Source organism: Microtus ochrogaster, linkage group LG2, assembly GCF_000317375.1.
Source record: "Microtus ochrogaster isolate Prairie Vole_2 linkage group LG2, MicOch1.0, whole genome shotgun sequence".
NCBI classification, from domain to species: Eukaryota; Metazoa; Chordata; class Mammalia; order Rodentia; family Cricetidae; genus Microtus; species Microtus ochrogaster.
In genome coordinates this window covers 12,176,516-12,195,282 of record NC_022028.1, presented here as the reverse complement: position 1 = coordinate 12,195,282, position 18,767 = coordinate 12,176,516, and the positions used below count along the sequence as shown (strand labels likewise).

General features: G+C 42.7%; 1 protein-coding gene across 1 annotated transcript in view; it reads right to left on the bottom strand.

Annotated features, from left to right (window-relative positions):
- Positions 1-207: 207 nt before the first annotated feature.
- Col9a1 (collagen type IX alpha 1 chain) overlaps positions 208-18,767 on the bottom strand; it is an 82,102-nt gene continuing 63,542 nt past the window's right edge. Inside the window, exons 31-35 of the mRNA XM_013351004.2 lie at positions 17,725-17,871; positions 17,487-17,541; positions 15,689-15,877; positions 9,850-9,927; positions 208-1,144 (exon numbers count right to left, since the gene is read on the bottom strand). Coding sequence (XP_013206458.1) covers positions 960-1,144; positions 9,850-9,927; positions 15,689-15,877; positions 17,487-17,541; positions 17,725-17,871 — 654 coding nt within the window. The 3' untranslated portion in view covers positions 208-959. The remainder of the gene's footprint in view (positions 1,145-9,849; positions 9,928-15,688; positions 15,878-17,486; positions 17,542-17,724; positions 17,872-18,767) is intronic.

Here is an 18,767-nt window from a genome sequence, read left to right as displayed (position 1 = left end):
AATCTATTAAGTTTCTCGGCACACACACACACACACACACACACATATACATACAATATCTGTCACAGGGTAACTCTATGGACTAGTAGGAACTTTTCAGATTTCTCTTGATGGAATAAACCAGTAAAACAAACACGTTTTTAGAAGTAGCAACAAGTCAAAATTTTAATGTATATAAACAAATTCAATTAACTTTTAACTGCCTTTAACACAACTACTCACTTAGAAACATACAAAAGGTTATGAAACTGTGTTTATTTGTTCTTTGGTACAACCAGAGATGTTACCTCAAATTTTTAAATAAATAATGTCAACAATAAAATGTATGCATGTCAGGGTATTAAAATTACTTCTTTGCTTTGATATGGGAGATACAAATAGGTTTGGGGTACAGTACATACAAGTCACAAATTCAGAATAAAGATAGAAACCACTGTATGATGTAAATAGATCACTTCCATGACACAGCTCGTAGAAAGATTTAAGCACCAATTTTATTGAATGTAGTGGGGTTTCTTCCTTACTATTCTAGCGATACCTGAATTAATAATATAACTGAATTAATAATCTGAGAACAGTGTCTGAATTGAAATGAAGATAACGATAGCAACTGAGGTAAACTGGACAGTTGATTATGTTCGTTGGCACACTGGCCCACAATAAATCACATATTTATCCATAACAAACTAAAGTTCAAGATCCTTGGCAGAAGATTATAAGTTCGGCTAAAGGGAATTTGAATTTGATTTTTGTCTGATGTCGCACCAGTCTTTCTTCCATGAACAAGGAACAAGACTTAATGAATAGCACCATTTTTCTAAATCTGATTGTCAAGTAGGACGTGTGTAATCATGCTGAAGATGAAACTTTTAGTCATTGCCCCAGCTCTGGGTGTTTTTCTCCCCCCTGCTTCTCTCCCAGGCATGGTTTGTGAAGAGGATCCCCTAACGCTAAGGCTTTCACTTGTCGGGCCCTTTGCTAAAGGCACGTTGACCAGACTGCAGGGTGCAAGAAGCTGGCTCACAGAAACCAGGAGGGCCTGGGGGCCCTGGGGGCCCAGGCACACCAGGAATTCCTGCCACTCCTGGCGGACCTTGTTCTCCATCTCGGCCATTTTTCCCGTAGCTGGCAGGGCCAGGATCACCTAAAACAGACACAAACCCACACGTGTGAACAAACTATCGATTAGCAGAAGACGCTAGACCGTACAGCCCAGCAGGGTGCAACAAGATGCTTAGCCAATGCCCTTGGAGATCATGCACAAGGATGAAACGGGGAACCCCATTGGTGGACGTGGATTTCATGGAAAACAAAGGCGGAAAGGGATTTCCGTGTCTGTTTCTCACATTTCCGTCATGGCTGCCTCTGACCATATATGGCTACTGATTACTGAAATGTGATTGGCCCAGGCGGAGCCTGTAGAACTGTAGGTATAAAATAAAGCTGAAATTTGAAGGCTTAACAGAAAAAGGTGTAAAATATTTTATAGCAAATTTTAGACCTGACACAATAATATTTTGAAGCTAGTGGGTTAAGTAAAAGGCACAGGCATCCCTCAGTGTATAATGTGGCTATGTTGACAACATAGTTAAGTAAATATTGCACCCAAGCTCTCAAGCATCATGACTAGAAACTGCAAGGTACAGGTCTTTACATTAGTGAGTGCATAGCCAACTTTGTTTGACATCAGGAGAGACTATCATATTATAGATCACTGACTCCACAAAACACATCAAAATTCAGAATTTTTAAGTGAAGTTTCTACTAAATTTATCTCGCTTCATATCCTCACAACACTGAAAAACCTAACTAACTACCTTAAGTCAGTGACTAGCTGCACTATTAAAGTCGGTTTCACCTGACTTTGCATCTTGGCTACCGGAAGACTCAGAATCACACATGCTGGGCTGATTTATGGCTCATGTTGCCTTTCTCACGAGCAGTAGCAGCTTCCCTAATTTCTAATAGGGATCCATAGCCAGACAAAGATAAACATAGACTTTCAGGACAAGCGGTTTTAAGTTGTAACTCTATGAACAACTAGAACCAGTAAAAGAAAAAAAATCTCAAACTTTCATCATCTACAAAATGGGAATGTTGTGTTTGTTATTAAATTCTGTGATTGACAGCATCAGTTAAATGGGGGACTGTCTCAAATATCAAATATTATTTATTAATGTCTTTTAGAAGATCACACCATGCTGCCTACAAAATTCCATAATTTTACCCCGACATGAGTCTCTCCACAGTGAGTTTCTTGCAGACAGTTTTATTTTGGCACCTCCTGAGACAGAGTGCCCATAACAAAGAGGGCTTTCTGTTGAATGTGTCCCTCTTTGCACCCCGACATGAGTCTCTCCACAGTGAGTTTCTTGCAGACAGTTTTATTTTGGCACCTCCTGAGACAGAGTGCCCATAACAAAGAGGGCTTTCTATTGAATGTGTCCCTCTCTGCAGCAACGGTGCTTTCATTCTGTTATCCCAAAAGTGATTCTAAGATAGCAGCGTAGAAGCAACTGCATTCGCTATGGCAGTCTTGCTACAGGGATCCTTATTCTGCCTCAGTTTTCTTATCGTAGGCATTCTGTGGAGAAGTTGAAAGCCAAATCTTCACGTTCAATTGCACATTTTTTTTTTTTTGTAGGTAAAGGTATCCTCCTGCTTTTTCCAGGGTCTTTGGTCTTTATTTCTGTTTTCGTGGTCTAATTACATACATCCTACTATAATGACCTGGTCATAATAAATGGTATGATTATTGCAGATCTCATATATTTTGAAGTAAAGGTGGGTGGGAGACCCTATTTTATACACATCTCATTCTTCTGTGTGTTTTACATCAAGCACTGCACGAAGCAATGTTAGAGGGCAAACCATTAGCAAGATTTACGGGAGAATAATTATCTTTGAATTATGCATCTTAAGGCTGCAGTTAAGCAGAAATGTGTTATTTCCAATAAATTATCTCATAGGCTTTTATCCAACTCTAAGTTAAGATGAAGCAGGTGATTATGCATTTTCTCTAATGGGAGAAAGGCTTTTCCTCATCCACAGCCTCTATAGAAAAGGCTGTCACAACAGCTCCTGCAGCACAGACCTCTCTATCCCCTGACATTAGAGTCAGCTGAAGGTCAGGTTGACTTTTTTTTTTAGCTCAAAAAAATAGGACACATCTAACTACATGCAAAAGGCAATTTTCATGTACTTTATCAATAGGAATGTCCCACTTAGATATGTCAAGTTCATCTTGAAATCAGATCAAGATCAGGAGAAAATGACCATGCTCACAAGAAGAATTCAAATCTAAAGACTATGGGGGCAAGGCAGGCAGCATAGATAAGGCCAACTTTTAGGCAAGTAGTGTAAATTAGGCCAACCTCTAGGCAGGTAGGCATAGTTTAGGCTACCTCAATTCACATGCCAAATCTTCTTTGTAAAAATGGCTGTATTAGAAACAGCAGTACCCATTTGTTTACATATTGTCTGCAGCTGTTTTTGGAAGGCAAAGGCATGGCTGAATGGCTGTCACAGAGGACCCCCACACTCAAAGCCAAGAACTATAAGCCTGTAGAGAGAAGAATCCTTGGCAACAAACGGCATCCACCAACAGGCCTGGATTAGGAAATGTCCCACTGTCTTTACTAAAAGAATACAAATAATGAGAGAAAGAACCACTAATGCTCTGTGCCTGTTTGGGGAAACACAAGAGGGCAGTGAGTGGGGGGGAGATGGAGGATGGATGCCCCGGGCCTGCTCCTGCTAGCTGCTACCACAGGGAAACAACAGCCATGATTCAAATCAGACCTTCCCATTTTTGGTGTGAACAACTGGTCCTAACTTTTCTTTCAGGTTAGTAAACTAGTCCCCTCCCTGAAACCTTAAGTTAAAGGGAATTTGTTCAGCCAGATGTGGTGTCACATACCTTTAATCCAAGCACGTGGGAGGCAGAGGCAGGTGGATCTCTATGAGTTCGAGGCCAGCACGCTCAACATATAGAATTCAAAGCTAGTCAGTAATATGTAGTCTGACCCTGCTCAAACAAATAAACAACAGCAAAAACAGAAAGATTCTTCCCTTTTTCACTCACAGTTTCCCAGCTAACACACTGCGAGCAGTGTGAGGATCTTACTCTGTAGACTAGGCTAGCCTCATTCACTGCGTAGCCCAGGCTGGCCTTCAATTCTTGCCTCTGCCTCCCAAGTGCTAGGATTACAGGCAGGAGCTACCATGCCTGGCTCGGACCTAACACACTTTAAGGCACATGGGCATTTTAATTTGTTTTATTTTAACTTGCTGAGTTTATTCAAATTTCTTCTTGACCTTTGATGTAGAGGCAGCGACACTGTCCCTTTCTATCCTAGCCTGATCTTAGAAGAGTCACAGTTAGCCCCAGTCAGCCTTCAGCAAGGGCACCAGCAATGCATACCCTTGTAGCTACGGATGATGTCATCATCACCAGCATCGCCAGCATCACCAGCATCACAGAGTGCCCTTCTCTCACATGCCATATGCTGTGCTCATGGTTGACCTCATCTCCCTCATATGGAAACAGAGTTAGAAGGCTGGCCTCCAAGTTGCTGATCTAGAAAACATTGTAGTTAGCGATAAGGGCCCTTCACCCTACTCTAAGTGAACTAACCTTCCATAAATAATGATTTACCAACTTTCCTGAGGTTATATGTGTGGTGGTGGTGATGCTGGTGGTGAATTTGTTGGGTCTAACTTGACTAAGAAATAAAAAAGAGCCACAGTTACAAAAATTTACGGTTTGAGATCTCTGTCATAAGAAACTAACTTACTTCAGTGGGTTTTGTCCTGTGTTCATGCCGGAGGTCAGGTAATGGCCTGACCATAATAGCTTATCAATTTCTTGAGAGTCACAGCTTGCTCCCCAGGGTGCTCTAGACTAGTGGATAGGGAGCCTCATATTGGGGTGACACTGGATTCTAGTTGGAGAGGATTCACTGCCACTGTTCACAAAGCAGTGCAAATGCTAGCTTGAGCGGCTACGTTAGAGTGTCCAGCTGAAGCTCTCTGTGTGCTGAGAAGAGCAGAATCTGGAGAGCTCCCGAATGCCTTGTCCAGCCTGTGTTGAGAAGATTAGGGTCTGGAGAGGCCCCCCAAATGCCTTGTCCAGCTTGTGCTGGGAAGACTAGGGTCTGGAGAGTCCCCCGAATTCCTTGTCCAGTCTGTAGGCCTGTTAACCACACCAACTACCTAATGGCTACAGGGCTTTCTGAAGCATCAACGGCCACACTGCCAAAAGTTTTCCTGACACTAGAGGGCAGGCATGTTACACTGATGGAGACAAGCCCGTTCCCCTAATGCCTTACAAAAGGAAATAAGGTATACACACAAATGAAGGGAAAAGACACGCAGACAATTGTCAGCGTTAAGTAGGCGATCTGATAATGAATGGAACGACTATTTAAGCTTTGGGGATTTGCCCCAAAGTTACATTTTTTTTTTCCTATGTGGAGCTTACTTCTGTGCTATTTCACAAGATTCTTTATTTAATTTATTCCTTTCCCCGGTGAGTTTGAATGCACAGAGAAGTCAGGATTTATTATTAAATATTTTTCCTTGGAAAGCTCTGAGTGCTGAGTTACTGGTCACACATGAGCAGTTCAGTGGCAGCAGGCGTGCGAGGATGTCCCTTAATGAGATGACCTAACTCAGCACCAGCTCCAGCTAGCTCTGGTGAGAGAACGGAGAAGAGGGGGGATTAAAGGCTCCGAGGTTGTTTATGAGATCTGCACAGCTCTCAGAGAGAGGCGGAAAAATAAGAGGTTGGGGATATGCCCGCCTCGGGTAACTATGGTGACAAAGACAAACTAATCACACTGGAAAACTTGTCATTTTGTCCTTTATATGAACCTAGACTCAGGAAACACAAATATTTCCCTCTACCACTTACAACCGGAGATACCGTTGTCAGAGTGTGTGACACCTGGGCCAGTCTGTATATGGCCAAAATAAAGAAAGGATAAACTACAGTTAATTCTCAGCGTGGGGATTAGCAAGGACCTACTCTTTGGGCTTTGCATGTCTCCTCAATGGCATATATTCTCCTAGATACACCCATAGGGGGCTTGGTTCTGAAGCCTGCTCCATAAGAAGGAACTGAGAGCAGTGGTCACTGGAAAGAAGGAAGAAAAGGGACCACAAATCCTAGGAACCTGCATCTGGGACCATAGTCCTTAAATGTCTGTCCCTTCTAGTTCAACTAACAAACTATACAGCACATGTCTGCTTTTAAATAACAAGGTACGATAGCCAAAATGATAATCAACATTACAATGATGACATCTGGTCTATAATAAGCAATGTCACCCAAAAATCCCAGAGCATGTAATGCTTACCACTGAACAGAGAGATGCCGCTGGGAAGGGAGACAGAGCAGAAACAGCACAGAAAGATGACAGGGATTCTAACAACCGATAGCTATTAAAGGTACTTATTACAGTGTTTCAATGCTAGGTATGTTTGCACAAAGAATGATGAAATGATCTTTTCCCACTCCATCGGATTTAAATACCAAACTCAACAATAGAGATAACCAGAAAACCACAACTGGACACAAGGCACAGAGAATTGATTGCGGGAATCCTGGCCCCAAGGGACACATCTACATTACAGCTCCTGATCTATGGCTCAGGGAACATAGAGGAATAAAGTGTGGAAGGACCGTAAGAGCTAAAACACCAGGAAGTCTCCTGGGAAACTGTCTCCTGGAGATGACTACTAAACAAGACTGGAGCCATGGCAATGACAATGGAATATTAATGTGGAGGGGGGGATTTTTCAGGGTCTCGCGCCTAGATAAAAAAACTATAGGCAATTAACAAATGAGGGGATTACCCTCTCCCTCTGATGAACCCCTTATGGGTTGTCCAATGCAGACTAGTTAGCCCTTAAACCATATATATGAATATATATATATATGAATATATATACCAACACCAACAGACTTGGCAGATTGCATTAACATGTACATACATATACATGTAGATGTGAGTGTGTATAACAATCAGAAAGAAAAAGAGGCTATCAATGATAATCAAGGTGGACATGCAGGGATTAGACAGAGAGCACTCGGGGAAGTTGGAAGGAGAAAAGGAAGGGGGGAAACGAGGTAATTCTAATTCAATTAAGAACATATTTTAAAAATGAAATTTAAAAATTAGAGCTTAAGTGGTATAAAGAAAGTGATACTAAGTAGATTTTAATTGAAATGTGTTCAAAGTTTTAAAAGATAAAACTTTAAAAAGGGTGAGGGCAATATTACTTTCAGGTAAAATGTGTATTTACATAGAAGATTGGCAACAGGTTCCTGCGCGGAATGCTATGACTAGCATCATATTTGGAAAGTACCACAAAACCACATTCTAAGTTCTATTAGGAAATTCGTTTTTAAAATTTCATTCACTTGTTGGACAGTTAAGCAGTGGAATGACCATCGCGACCAGGTCTCTAGAGTCATGACATGAAGGAAGGCCGGTGCCTTGGGAGGAGGGCCAATGAAGAGCAAGCTTCCCTGCTGCTGCCCACTAAGGGCAGCAGGAGTAAACGCTGGGCTATAAGGGCTCCACTAAGTTTCAGCTTTGCCCTTAGCTCCCCTCGTCAATGTCAAAAGCAAAACTGAACTAATAGGCCACATTCCGTGGTAACTGTCATGTCAGAAACTGTCCTAAACACTTTACGTGACTGCCTGTTCGTAATTCTCAAGATTACACGCTCAGAATGACCTCCCTGGCATTTTGTAAACAAGTAAACTGAGGCACAGAGAGAAACTAATTGGCCCAAGGCCATAAGGTGAAGAAAGGACCGTGGCCTGATTTGAACCCGGGGTTTCTAGATGGTAGGGCCTAAGCTTTCAGGCAGGAAATCCCTTGTCAGGGACGTGTCTGACCCAATTAGGCAAATATATTTACAGTGCAAAGAAGAGAATGTGAACCTGTCTGAAAAGCACAGGCCTGAACAGGCACCCTGGGGAGTGGTAAATGCTGACCCTGTAGTCTACTGAAACCCATGGAGAAGCAACCTGCAGCAGAACACCCTTCTCCAGTGGCCATGATTTGGAAGTTTAGCATATATTTTTGAAAATTAATCTGAAGTTCAAAATTCACCAAATGATGTCATTGTCTCATCAAAGTAACAAAGCCTTCCCCCAAAGGAAACTGAGATGAAGGCATACATGAAGGATAAGGAGAAAGGAGATGGAGGATGCGGGAGATGGAGGATGCGGGAGATGGAGGATGCGGGAGATGGAGGATGCGGGAGATGGAGGATGCGGGAGATGGAGAAAGGAGAGAATCAGTGTGAAAAAGATGGAAGGAAGGGAGAGATGACCCATGTAAAAAAAAAAAGAAAGAAAGAAAGAAAAGCCCCATATGATGCTCAGTGTCAAAGGGGGGTACTCATAGTGAGAACTGTTTTCCTCTCTCTCTGTCTCAGCCATCAACAAACCCACATTTTATTGTGTGTTAAAGTCTTTTTCTTGATCCTTCAAAGTCCAGCTAGATTTTTTTCTTTTACCCAACCATAAAAAATATTCATTTATGAAAATATCTGGACAGGCTCATAAATCACGGTTTTAGATTGGCAGCATTTGAGCTCTGTCCAAATTCAGTCCCCCTCCAAAATTTTAATAAGAAAGCAATTCCCGAGAGCAATGAAATAGATAATTGGAAAGCAAGGATTTTTTTTAATTTTGTCATAATTATATAATTATAGCCATGATTAAATATGTAACCTCTGGCAGAATTATAAAATGGTAATTTCTTCTCCTAAATTTCTCTAAACCAAGTTTTCTAAATCCGTGATTGAAACAAGCCACACCTTACTTTCTTTTCCCTCCCTCCCGCCCCTCTGTCCCTAACTGCCCTCAAATAGATTCCAAACCTTCCCCAGCTGTGCCTCAGCCGTCAGGAGGGGGCAGCTTGCACATCCTACCCACTGCTTAGCTGAGCCAGGCCGTGGGTCCACAGAGCTCCTTCAGTAGCTGGGTATACAAGTCACCTCCCCAGCAGACGAATCCATTTCAGGCCAGACCCCAACACCGCGTGTGGAAAGAGAACACAGAGCGCCCAGGGAGAGGATTCTGCTGCTCACAGAAGCTGCTCTGTCACCTTGGCCCACACAGCTCTGACCTGCTCCTGTGTGGAGTTCTTTGCAGCTATGAGATGAATTCCCTCAATGTTTGTTTGGGGCAGGGTGGATTTTTTCGAGGGTCTGGGTATCTGAAAGGAAAGCTTTTAAAATGAAATTTCAGTTACTCCGCGGACCACATGAGTAACTGAGAACTTGGATTCCTTTAACGACTGCTCTGGATTTTGTAAAATGTCAGGGTTAGTGTTGTAGTGTGATGGTAGAACACCTGCCTCGTGTGTGCCAGGCCCTGGGCTTGATTCCCATGACCACCAACTAATAAAAATGGTTAATAATTATAATGAAATAAATGGTCACCTGGGCTAGACATGGATGCAATTGCACTCATTGCAAATTTTTTTTTAACAAGTGGAGTAAGAATGGACCTTGATACTATTTTCCTTTAAGAAATTAATAGTTCAAGCCTTGATATCTATCTGCTGGCAAGGAATGCAGACCTGATTTACAAGTCACTTACTTCTTCATTAGAGTCAGTTGTGAAAACTCGGTGCCCACCATCATGGTACTTGATAAGCTTTAGTGACTGAGCAGCGCTTCCTTTAAAATGTTCCTCAGCTCTTGTTCTATACCACACACACACACACACACACACACACACACACACACACACACACGGGCGGACGGACAGACAGACGCACGCACGCACTTCCTCCCCTCCTTCTACCGCAGAAACTCACTTACCTGGGAGACCTATAGCTCCAGGCAAACCCTTCGGACCTCTTCCTGGAGGGCCACGTTCTCCTTTCTCTCCCAAGTCACCTGCATTTCATTACAGAAATGTTATGTTTCGATATATCAATAAACTTCTGTATTTTAAACTTTGAAAGAAACACAAACTCATGAGGCAAGGCCAAAAGCATATCAACAGACCAAAGAAGAAACAAACAAACAAACAAACAAAGGATTGATCTATAGTCCCTGAAATGACTGTTTCACAAAACTGGATGTTCATTTTCAGTACAACACTTGATAAGGCGAGAATCAATGTATCCTTCCTTGATATGATCAAATCTGTCTCAATCTGTAAGCATAACCCTTGACAGTGACCCTTACCCAGGAAGAGTGAGAATAGTCTTTTGCCACTATTGCACATCATTTGGTTTGGAGAATTAAAACCATTTCTATTTTTAAATAATGGGAACATATATTTTAAAGATGAGAATTGGCTCAAAAACTACTGCAAACAATGAGTGAATTCAGTCATCTAGCATACAAAATTAATACCCCGAAATCAATCGTTTTCACATATACAAAGAGCCATCAGTTATGAGAAATGGCAGAGGCTACTTATAGCAGCAATTAAAATACTCAACAACTAGACGTGGGCTTAATGGAAATGTTCGAGTAACACGTGAAAGAAATTGAGCATTTCTAATGCACGTGAAAAGGCTTGGAAACCATCCTGGAGTGGACTGACAGCCCAATACAGCGTCATCCTTCTCCCTAAGAGGAATACTGATTACAACCCCCTTTTTTTTTTAAAGTGCACTAAACCAGAGAAGATAATCCTGTCTTATATTTTAAAAATCACATAGGTTGGAATAGCCATAAAGTTCACCCAAGGAAAGTAGTACGGAGGACTTAATCCTACCAGTTATTAAACCTATCATAATGGTGTAGTTCTCATCCACGAGGCACAAGGTCCTAATAGATACAAATATGTATGAGAAATTTGGTTTATAACAAAGATGGCATCTTTTATTTTAAAATTACTTTTATTGTGTTTTCTGTCTGTTTGTGTGTGTGTGTGTGTGCATGGGCACATGTGTGTGAGTTGCTTGCAAACACCAGAAAAAGGCATAGAGTCCCCTCAAACTGGGGATAAAGATTTGTGCTAGTGCTCTGATGTGGGTGCTTAGAATGTTCGTGGGTTTGGGTCCTCTGCAAGAACAGCAAGTGCTCCTAACTTCTGAACCACCTCTCCAGCCACGAAGGTGGCATCTCAAGCGGAAAACATGAGCGAGTTATCAAATGCTTAGAAAAAGTGAGTAGCCCATGAGGAAAAGAAGTTACAGCTAAACATCTATCAAATGATAGGATAAATCACAAAGTGATCAAATGTCTAGGAACCACGGGAACACACGGGGCTGGGAACATGGCTCGGTGGTTAAGGGCACTGTGTTCTTACAGAGGATTCAGGCTCGGTTCCTAGAACCACATCAGGTGTCTCACTGTACCTCCATTTCCAGGAGGTAGGGCACCCCCTGTGGCCCCCACAGGCACCTGCACATACATGGTGCACATATGCCCAACCAGGCACACATACACACACAAGCAGTGAAAAATTAATTTTAAAAGGATAAGCAAACTGCATGATTATTGGCTGGAGGAGCGGAAGGACCGTGTGGTATCTCTTCGGCTATTGGCTGAAGGAGCGAAAGGACCTCCCGCAACACATGATTAGGCAGCCATGAAAAGAAAACAGAAAGGGCTGTCGCATAGATGAGAGCGCCCCTGAGTTTGCTTTCAGATGAACACAAATTAGAAAGGAACAGAGATGTTTATCCTATAAAATTAGCAAAAGTTCCATGGTTATGCAAACATATTGAGATTATAGAGAAACAAAGAACTGCATATTGCTTAGGAAAGTACAAGTAGGCATGGGCTCATTGGAGGGGTATGACAATAATAATCAAATTAAAAGTGGAGCTCCGTGCTGCCCAGGAATTCTACTTCCAGACCTTTACTCTCAGAACAGCAAAATACTTTGGAATGGAGTTGGAATTAGAAGCAGGGATGAAGTCCATGCTAATATTTTGGACCAAGATGATATGTGTGTGCTGCTGTACGCTCCACATTGCTACAGCAACGGCAGACTAGAAACTGTCAAAAGGATCGTTAAAGGTAAACACTGAGTTATGGCCACAGAACAGACAGCTGCGCCGCTGGGGAAATCACAGGAAGCTCTTTGGCATGGTCTCCTGGACATATTGTTAAATGAAAAACAAATGAAGTCCGGATTGCTTACTGAAGAACAATGTGACTCTGTTCATAAGGGGGCAGACAAAGCTCCGTCCCCAGATTTCTACAGCATCACTTGTAGGGCTCCACGAGAAGCCAGTGGGTTTCTTTATCATAAGAAAAAGTCCTCAAAGGAAACTAAGCAGACAGGAAGCTTGGGGGAGAAATTCTTTACTAAACTCATTTCTTGCATTTAACTTTTTAAATGGTGTAAATGTAATATTACCAAAAGCAAACTTAATTTAAAAATTAAAGCGTGCTATCACAAGTGTCTCTCACTTATAACTGGGAGTTGATTGGGAATATCCTACGGGTGGCAACCAAATGTGCACAAGGCATTTATGAGACAGTCGAACTTGGGGGCTCGGCAACTGCAAAACAAGGCTGCAAAATGTTTTCACATGTAAATAAAATAGCTAAATATATATACACACACACAAGAAAGCCTTAGGTGGGGTATGAAGTGAGAGCCAGGCTGAGAGGAAGAGCAGGATGCTGGGCTTTCCGGATGCTGTTTACGTCACCTTTATTACTCACAAGCTCTAACTGATGTTCTGCACGCCTGCCCCCAAGAACAGATTAATAGAGTAAACATATGAGTCACCGTTCTAACATGTATTTTCTCACACCTTCCCTTCCATGGTGTCACATCTGCTTGGCTCACACTGAAATGTCTAAAAATGCACAGCCTTTATTCAAAGGAGCTTAAAAATTAATCCTAACAGTGAACATTTAAAAATGAGATTTATGGGCAGAAAGACGAATAAAACGCTAAGCAAACTGAGCAGAAGGCCGCTCTGCTGTCACTCTTCGGCCCCGCCATGCGTATAGCGGTGCCTGCCGCATGGACACTGGTCCCGCATGTGTGCAGTTACACGTATTATGGTGTCAGGGAGAACTACCCCTGTGGATGGAGATGTCAGTCTACATTGGTGGGGAAGGGACACTTGGGGAAGGTGACGAGCTCTTATATAAATGTTCCAGGGTCAAGAGGAAAACAATGACTAAGACATAGACTGGGTTATCAAAAGCCTTAATAATAAGTGTAGCTTCTTTCCTTCTTTCTCTGAGAAAAGATTCAGAGTGACTATATGAAAGAGTGAGTCTCACGTTATCTCCTCTTCTTAGATGAAAGTGTGGAAAAGAGACAGACAGACTGAAGAGCATCTCTAATGACTCAAAATTCAAATTTCAACACAGTAGAATGCATTTCCTTGGGGAAATTTTAAGCTGTAAGCTTCTGACTAGTAGAATAAAATATTTTTCATTAAATATTACTGTCCTATATGTGGTGGAGTAAAGCTAAGGTCAGTTACCTAGAATTGTGTATTTTTTTAATTAGTTGTAGTGCTGGTAATGAAATCCACCTACCCTGCCTGCCTCCACCCCAGATTTCAGAAGTAAACCTTAGAAAATTCTAATTTAAAGGAATCAAAGGAGGGAGGGGTGGAAGGCTGGGAGTGAAGGACTGTGCTGTGACCACTGAAGAAGAAGAAACCCCTGCCATCCAGCAGGGACTGGAAAATGAGCCTCGTGCTTGAGGCCTCTCTTGGGGTCCAAATTTGGAAATGTGCTTTTCTTCCTTTCAGATGAGGCCCTCCTGCTAGAGCCAAACCTGCTCCACACAGCCGCTCTCCCATGCAGCCAAAAGCTCCCCCAGAAAGCACTTCAAAAATGTATGGGCTGGAGAGATGGCTCAGAGGTTAAGAGCACTGCCTGCTCTTCCTAAAGGTCCTGAGTTCAATTCCCAGCAACCACATGGTGGCTCACAACCATCTGTAATGGGGTCTGGTGCCCTCTTCTGGCCTGCAGGCATACACGCAGACAGAATATTGTATACATAATAAATAAATAAACAAATAAATAAATAAATAACTATTTTTTAAAAAAGAAAAGAAAAGAAAACAAAAATGCTGACTACAGTTAAGACCACCGAGAGGGCATCGTAAACCCCCAAAGCCCAGATCTGATCATGAGAGTCTGGAAGGGGGAATTGCTGCTGGACTGCTTGTAAAATTCCCAGGGAGATTCCTCATGCAGCCCAGACTGGAGGAGGGGGCTCCATAAGCTGCCTAGAGGAGAGTTTGGTACTAGCACAAAGTCAAGATCTGAACCAATCACTGATTTGCTAAAGAGAACAGGGATGTGAGTTTTCTATTTCTGTGGTTAATATCCCTAGACCCTTTAAGGAACTTGAACGGGCACACCGATGTTTGACCACATCAGATCTTCTGAGACTCTGTTGAGTCCAAGTACTAGGCTCCCTCCTGAGTTTCTGATTCAGTGTGTCTGGGGTGGGGCAGAGAACTGGAGACCTTCATAAGGTTTCAGGAGCCTTTCACATGGCTGTTCTTGACACTCAGGGAAGGCTGACTGCATGTGAAGTCGGGGAAGGCTGCATTGATGCCTGTGGTCCAACCGGTCCAACCAACCCAATAACCCACCCAAGCAATGGTCTTCAGGGTGGATGGGACTGCCCACAAGATTCATCTGGCACAGAGTCCTGAGCTAGTGCTAAAACGGACAAAGATGCATAAGCACCGGACACTTTCTGAGGAGAACAGAGCACTCTGTGTTTTCTCTCATCTCTCCAGACTTACAAGCGTCCCAATTAGAGTCCATTTTTAACACACAGCTCTGCACCTGCCAAAAAAAGTAATTAAACGAATTGTTCCAACGGGGGGTGCAGTTAGCCAACCACATCAGCAACTCATTTATAGATCCGAAGAGGCAGCTGACTTGCCCTCTGACCCTTCACAGCGTAATATTTGCCCCTAATTGAAACACCACAATGTTAAAAAATAATGGGGGTGGGGGCTCTTGTTTTTTTATGTCACATCCTTTTGAAGTTCCCTGGAGAGCTGTCAGCAACTGGTCACAGCACAGAAATTCCTCGCTTTACTTAATTCTCCATAAATTATCCATACACACCTCGGCTCCCATACCTCCACTAGCAAAGGCTGTCTGAGGCGTTCTGTCTTTCTGTCAGCTCTGCGAATGTCTTACCTGCTCACAAAACTGTGTTTTGTTTTTGCAACATTTCCTGGCTACAAGCACTTGGCTTGCTTTTAGATTAAGGAAAGAAGCAAGTTAGTTTGCACCATGAGGCTGAAAATAAAAGCCCATCAAGAGTGAAGGTACCAGACTAACTCTTCAAAGAGGAGGTGACACCGCGACACCGTTACATATCCTGCACCTTTGTTAGGTTAACAGACACTCCGACATCCTTAGACTAAATGCTATATACAACGACTATAGAGTCTCCGAGTTTTCTGAGTCTGTGAGTTTGAGTGCAGATCAAACATCTAAAGAAAATGGGCAGCAGGGTGTCTTGCGCCTGGGCAGAACAGCTTACATTGGGGCTGCAGAGAGGGTTCCGCCGCTGGAAAGAATACACTGCTCTTGGGAAAGACGCGAGTTTAGTTCCCATCACCCACACTGGGCACCTTACAAACGTCCCTACAACCCCAGCTCCAGGGTGTCTGATGCACTCTCTGGCCTCCATGGGAACCCCCAAATTCAGACACATACACGTAATTGAAAATAAGATAAAACTTACCTTTAGGTCCTCTTAACCCAAGAGCGCCAGGGGGACCCTTAATGCCAGGGAGACCACGAATTCCCATCTGACCCGGGAAACCATTCTCTCCAGGGGGGCCTGGAGGCCCAGGGGGACCAGGCCTCCCAGGAAGACCTGAGGCTCCTGCATCTGGTCTCTTGAGACTAGCAGCCATTTCAGCAAAATGCTCTGAAAGCCAATAAAAACAAGACTGCAGGTCACAAACACAACGATTCGCCCAGAAGAGGATAACATCCCCAGTGACCTTTCCTGAGCTTGCCCTGGATCTATCTGGCACAGCTGTTTTGAGACAACTCGGGGTGAGGGGGTTTTGAGAGGAGTGGTGATCCAGAACCTTGAGAAAGACACCTGAATCCTATCTGGTACTCGGTGAAACCCCAGGATGCGAAGAAATTGAGTTTTTTTTTTTATCATGCATGAGTGGAAATGTTGTCTCGGAGCTTTAAAAAAAAAAAAAAAACCGAAGTATCGCTCAAAATTAAGGTTCAGACACTCTTTGAGATCGATCATCGAAACTAAAAGCTTTTTTGGTTCAAAGCAATTCTATAATCTGAAATATCATGAGAATTCATGGCTTCTAATAATTCTTTTCCCTCCAGTTTGTTTTCGTGTTTGGAGTAGGTAACAATCATTAAAAATAACCTTCCTTGAAAATGGTCACAGTTTGTCTTAAAAATTAATAAGTTTGTGGGCTTCTTACATACATTCAGAATCAGCTTCTAAAGCTGTGGAAGGCAAGAAAATCCACCCCATCAAAATGCTGAGGCAAGTATTCTAGTGCAATATTGTTCTTAAAGCTTTAGGGTAAATAAAAAAAAACAGGAACTAAAACCACATTTCGATCCAACAATTTAAAAATTACTTAAGTATGACTATTTTGAATTTCTTAATTTATAAACATAAAATTATAATTTTCCAGACATGTTAGTAATGCTTAAAGCTCAAATAGGAGCCAAAATAAAGTGTGTGCAGTGAAGAGACTTATGTTGGCTTACGAATACAGAAATATTTATTTCATTCTCATTTGGTTCTAGAGAATTCTACAAGTCTACTCTACAGAGTGAATTGTCTACTAGCACGTGAAAGACAAGCATTTCTTTGAGACACAATTCTACCATAATAAGAGGGTTTTCTGCAGAAAGTGCCAAAATTATGGTGTCTCCTCAGTTGGGGGTATTTTTGTACATAGTCATTTTCTCTGTGGTTTTATGAGTAGGCAAACTCTAAAATGAATAATGATTTCCATAGCCTTAGATAAATTTAGATCAAGATTAACGAATGCAGAAATACTTTTTTTTTCAAGTCATTTTTAGGAAACTGTGACTTGTTACTTTTTATACATATGTACTAAGTGGGTATCAACGATGTCCTTATGCTACTCATGGGCACTGGGCTGTGAGATCCTAAGATCATACCAGATAGACACTAAAGGGTAGCATCTTCAGGAGAGGGGGTGCCTAGGAATTTGTGTTGCAAATGAGGGGAAAAAATGACATGTGTATATGCATTTGTTTCCGTATGTTAGCCTCTCCTCTGGAAAGGGGTGGGTGAGACCCATAGAGATGGAGCCTGGATGGGGAGTGGAGAGAAGGCTAAGACAGAAGGTAATATTTTATTATAAGCTGGTAAGCGTCACCTCATAACATAACTGGTATTAACATCACTCAGCATCTCCCACCTTTAAAGCTGGTTACTTAGCCTTGCACACCTACAGAAACAAAAGCTAAAGAAGCGAAAGCGGGCAGTGGAAATGTTTCAACCCCTGCCATTGATTTACCTTGAATAACTCTCATGCAAACCTGCTTGATGTGCTGATCTGTTGGTGCTCTGCCCTGGGATGAGAAAGAAAAACACAGGTTGTATTCGTGGTCGTAAAGAGAAGACTGTTAAGCTGTTAAGACAGACATCACAAGGAACCAGGTGCCGCAATCGATGAGAGAGATACTGCTGAAGAACTTGGTTGAGATTAATGGAGCTATACCCGTAGAAAACCCTGGGATGTGTCGACCACTCACCGGAGGGCCCTGGATACCAGGCAGCCCAGTGGCACCTTGTTCTCCCTGCACACCCCGGGGTCCAGGAGGTCCTCTTGGTCCTTCCATTCCAGGAAGCCCTCTGACTCCTTCAGGGCCCCTCAGGCCAGGTTCCCCAGGGTTACCCACCTAGAACAAAGAGTGCACTATGAAACTGGGGCTAGACATAAGCAATGTTCTGCTTAGTATCAATACAAATAGTTAGGTGGAATTTTAGGTTTTCTACCATTTAGGTCCCTCAGTGGTGTCTGTCTAGAAGTTACCTCAACTATAGACACTCACCAGCCACTTAGAATTTAAATAAACTTATAATTATTTTATTATTATTTCAAAATCTCCACTGAGATGAGATCAGTTTCAGGACTCATTTGCCATCCCTTAAGCCGCTTCCTAAGAACAAGTCAGTGGTTTTAGGCTTCCTCCTGGTTTTGAATCCAGGTCCTTACACATGCCCTACCACCAAGACACGGCCCCGGTACAAGCAAGTTGTTTGTTTGTTTTGTTTGTTTGTTGTGAGTGTGTTTGGGGGGCGGAATGATGACACAGAGGTCAAAGGACAACCTTTAGGAGTTAGACCTCACATTTTCACCTTGTTCGAGACAGGATCTTTCTGCTGTTTCATAAACCAAGTTTTCTGGCCTGTCTGGAAAGTCGCCAGTCTTTGCTGCCCATCTCCCACTGGCATGCTGGGGCTACGGAGACTCACGCCACCATCACCAGCTTTGAAATGACTTTTTGGAGATCTTAACTGAGATCATAAAGTTTGGGGGTTTTGTTGTTGTTGTTGTTGTTTTTTAATTTATTTTTATTTTATTGGTGGTTTTGCCTATATGTATGTCTCTGTGAGGTTGTTGGATCCTGGAATTACAGACAGTTGTGAGCTGCCATGTGGGTGCTGGGAATTGAACTTGGGTCCCCTGGAAGAGCAGACAGTGCTCTTAACCACTGAACCATATCCCCAGCCCCAGATCATAAAGTTTGTACGGCAAGTCCTTTTACCCACCCAGCTGTCTCCCCAACCTGTC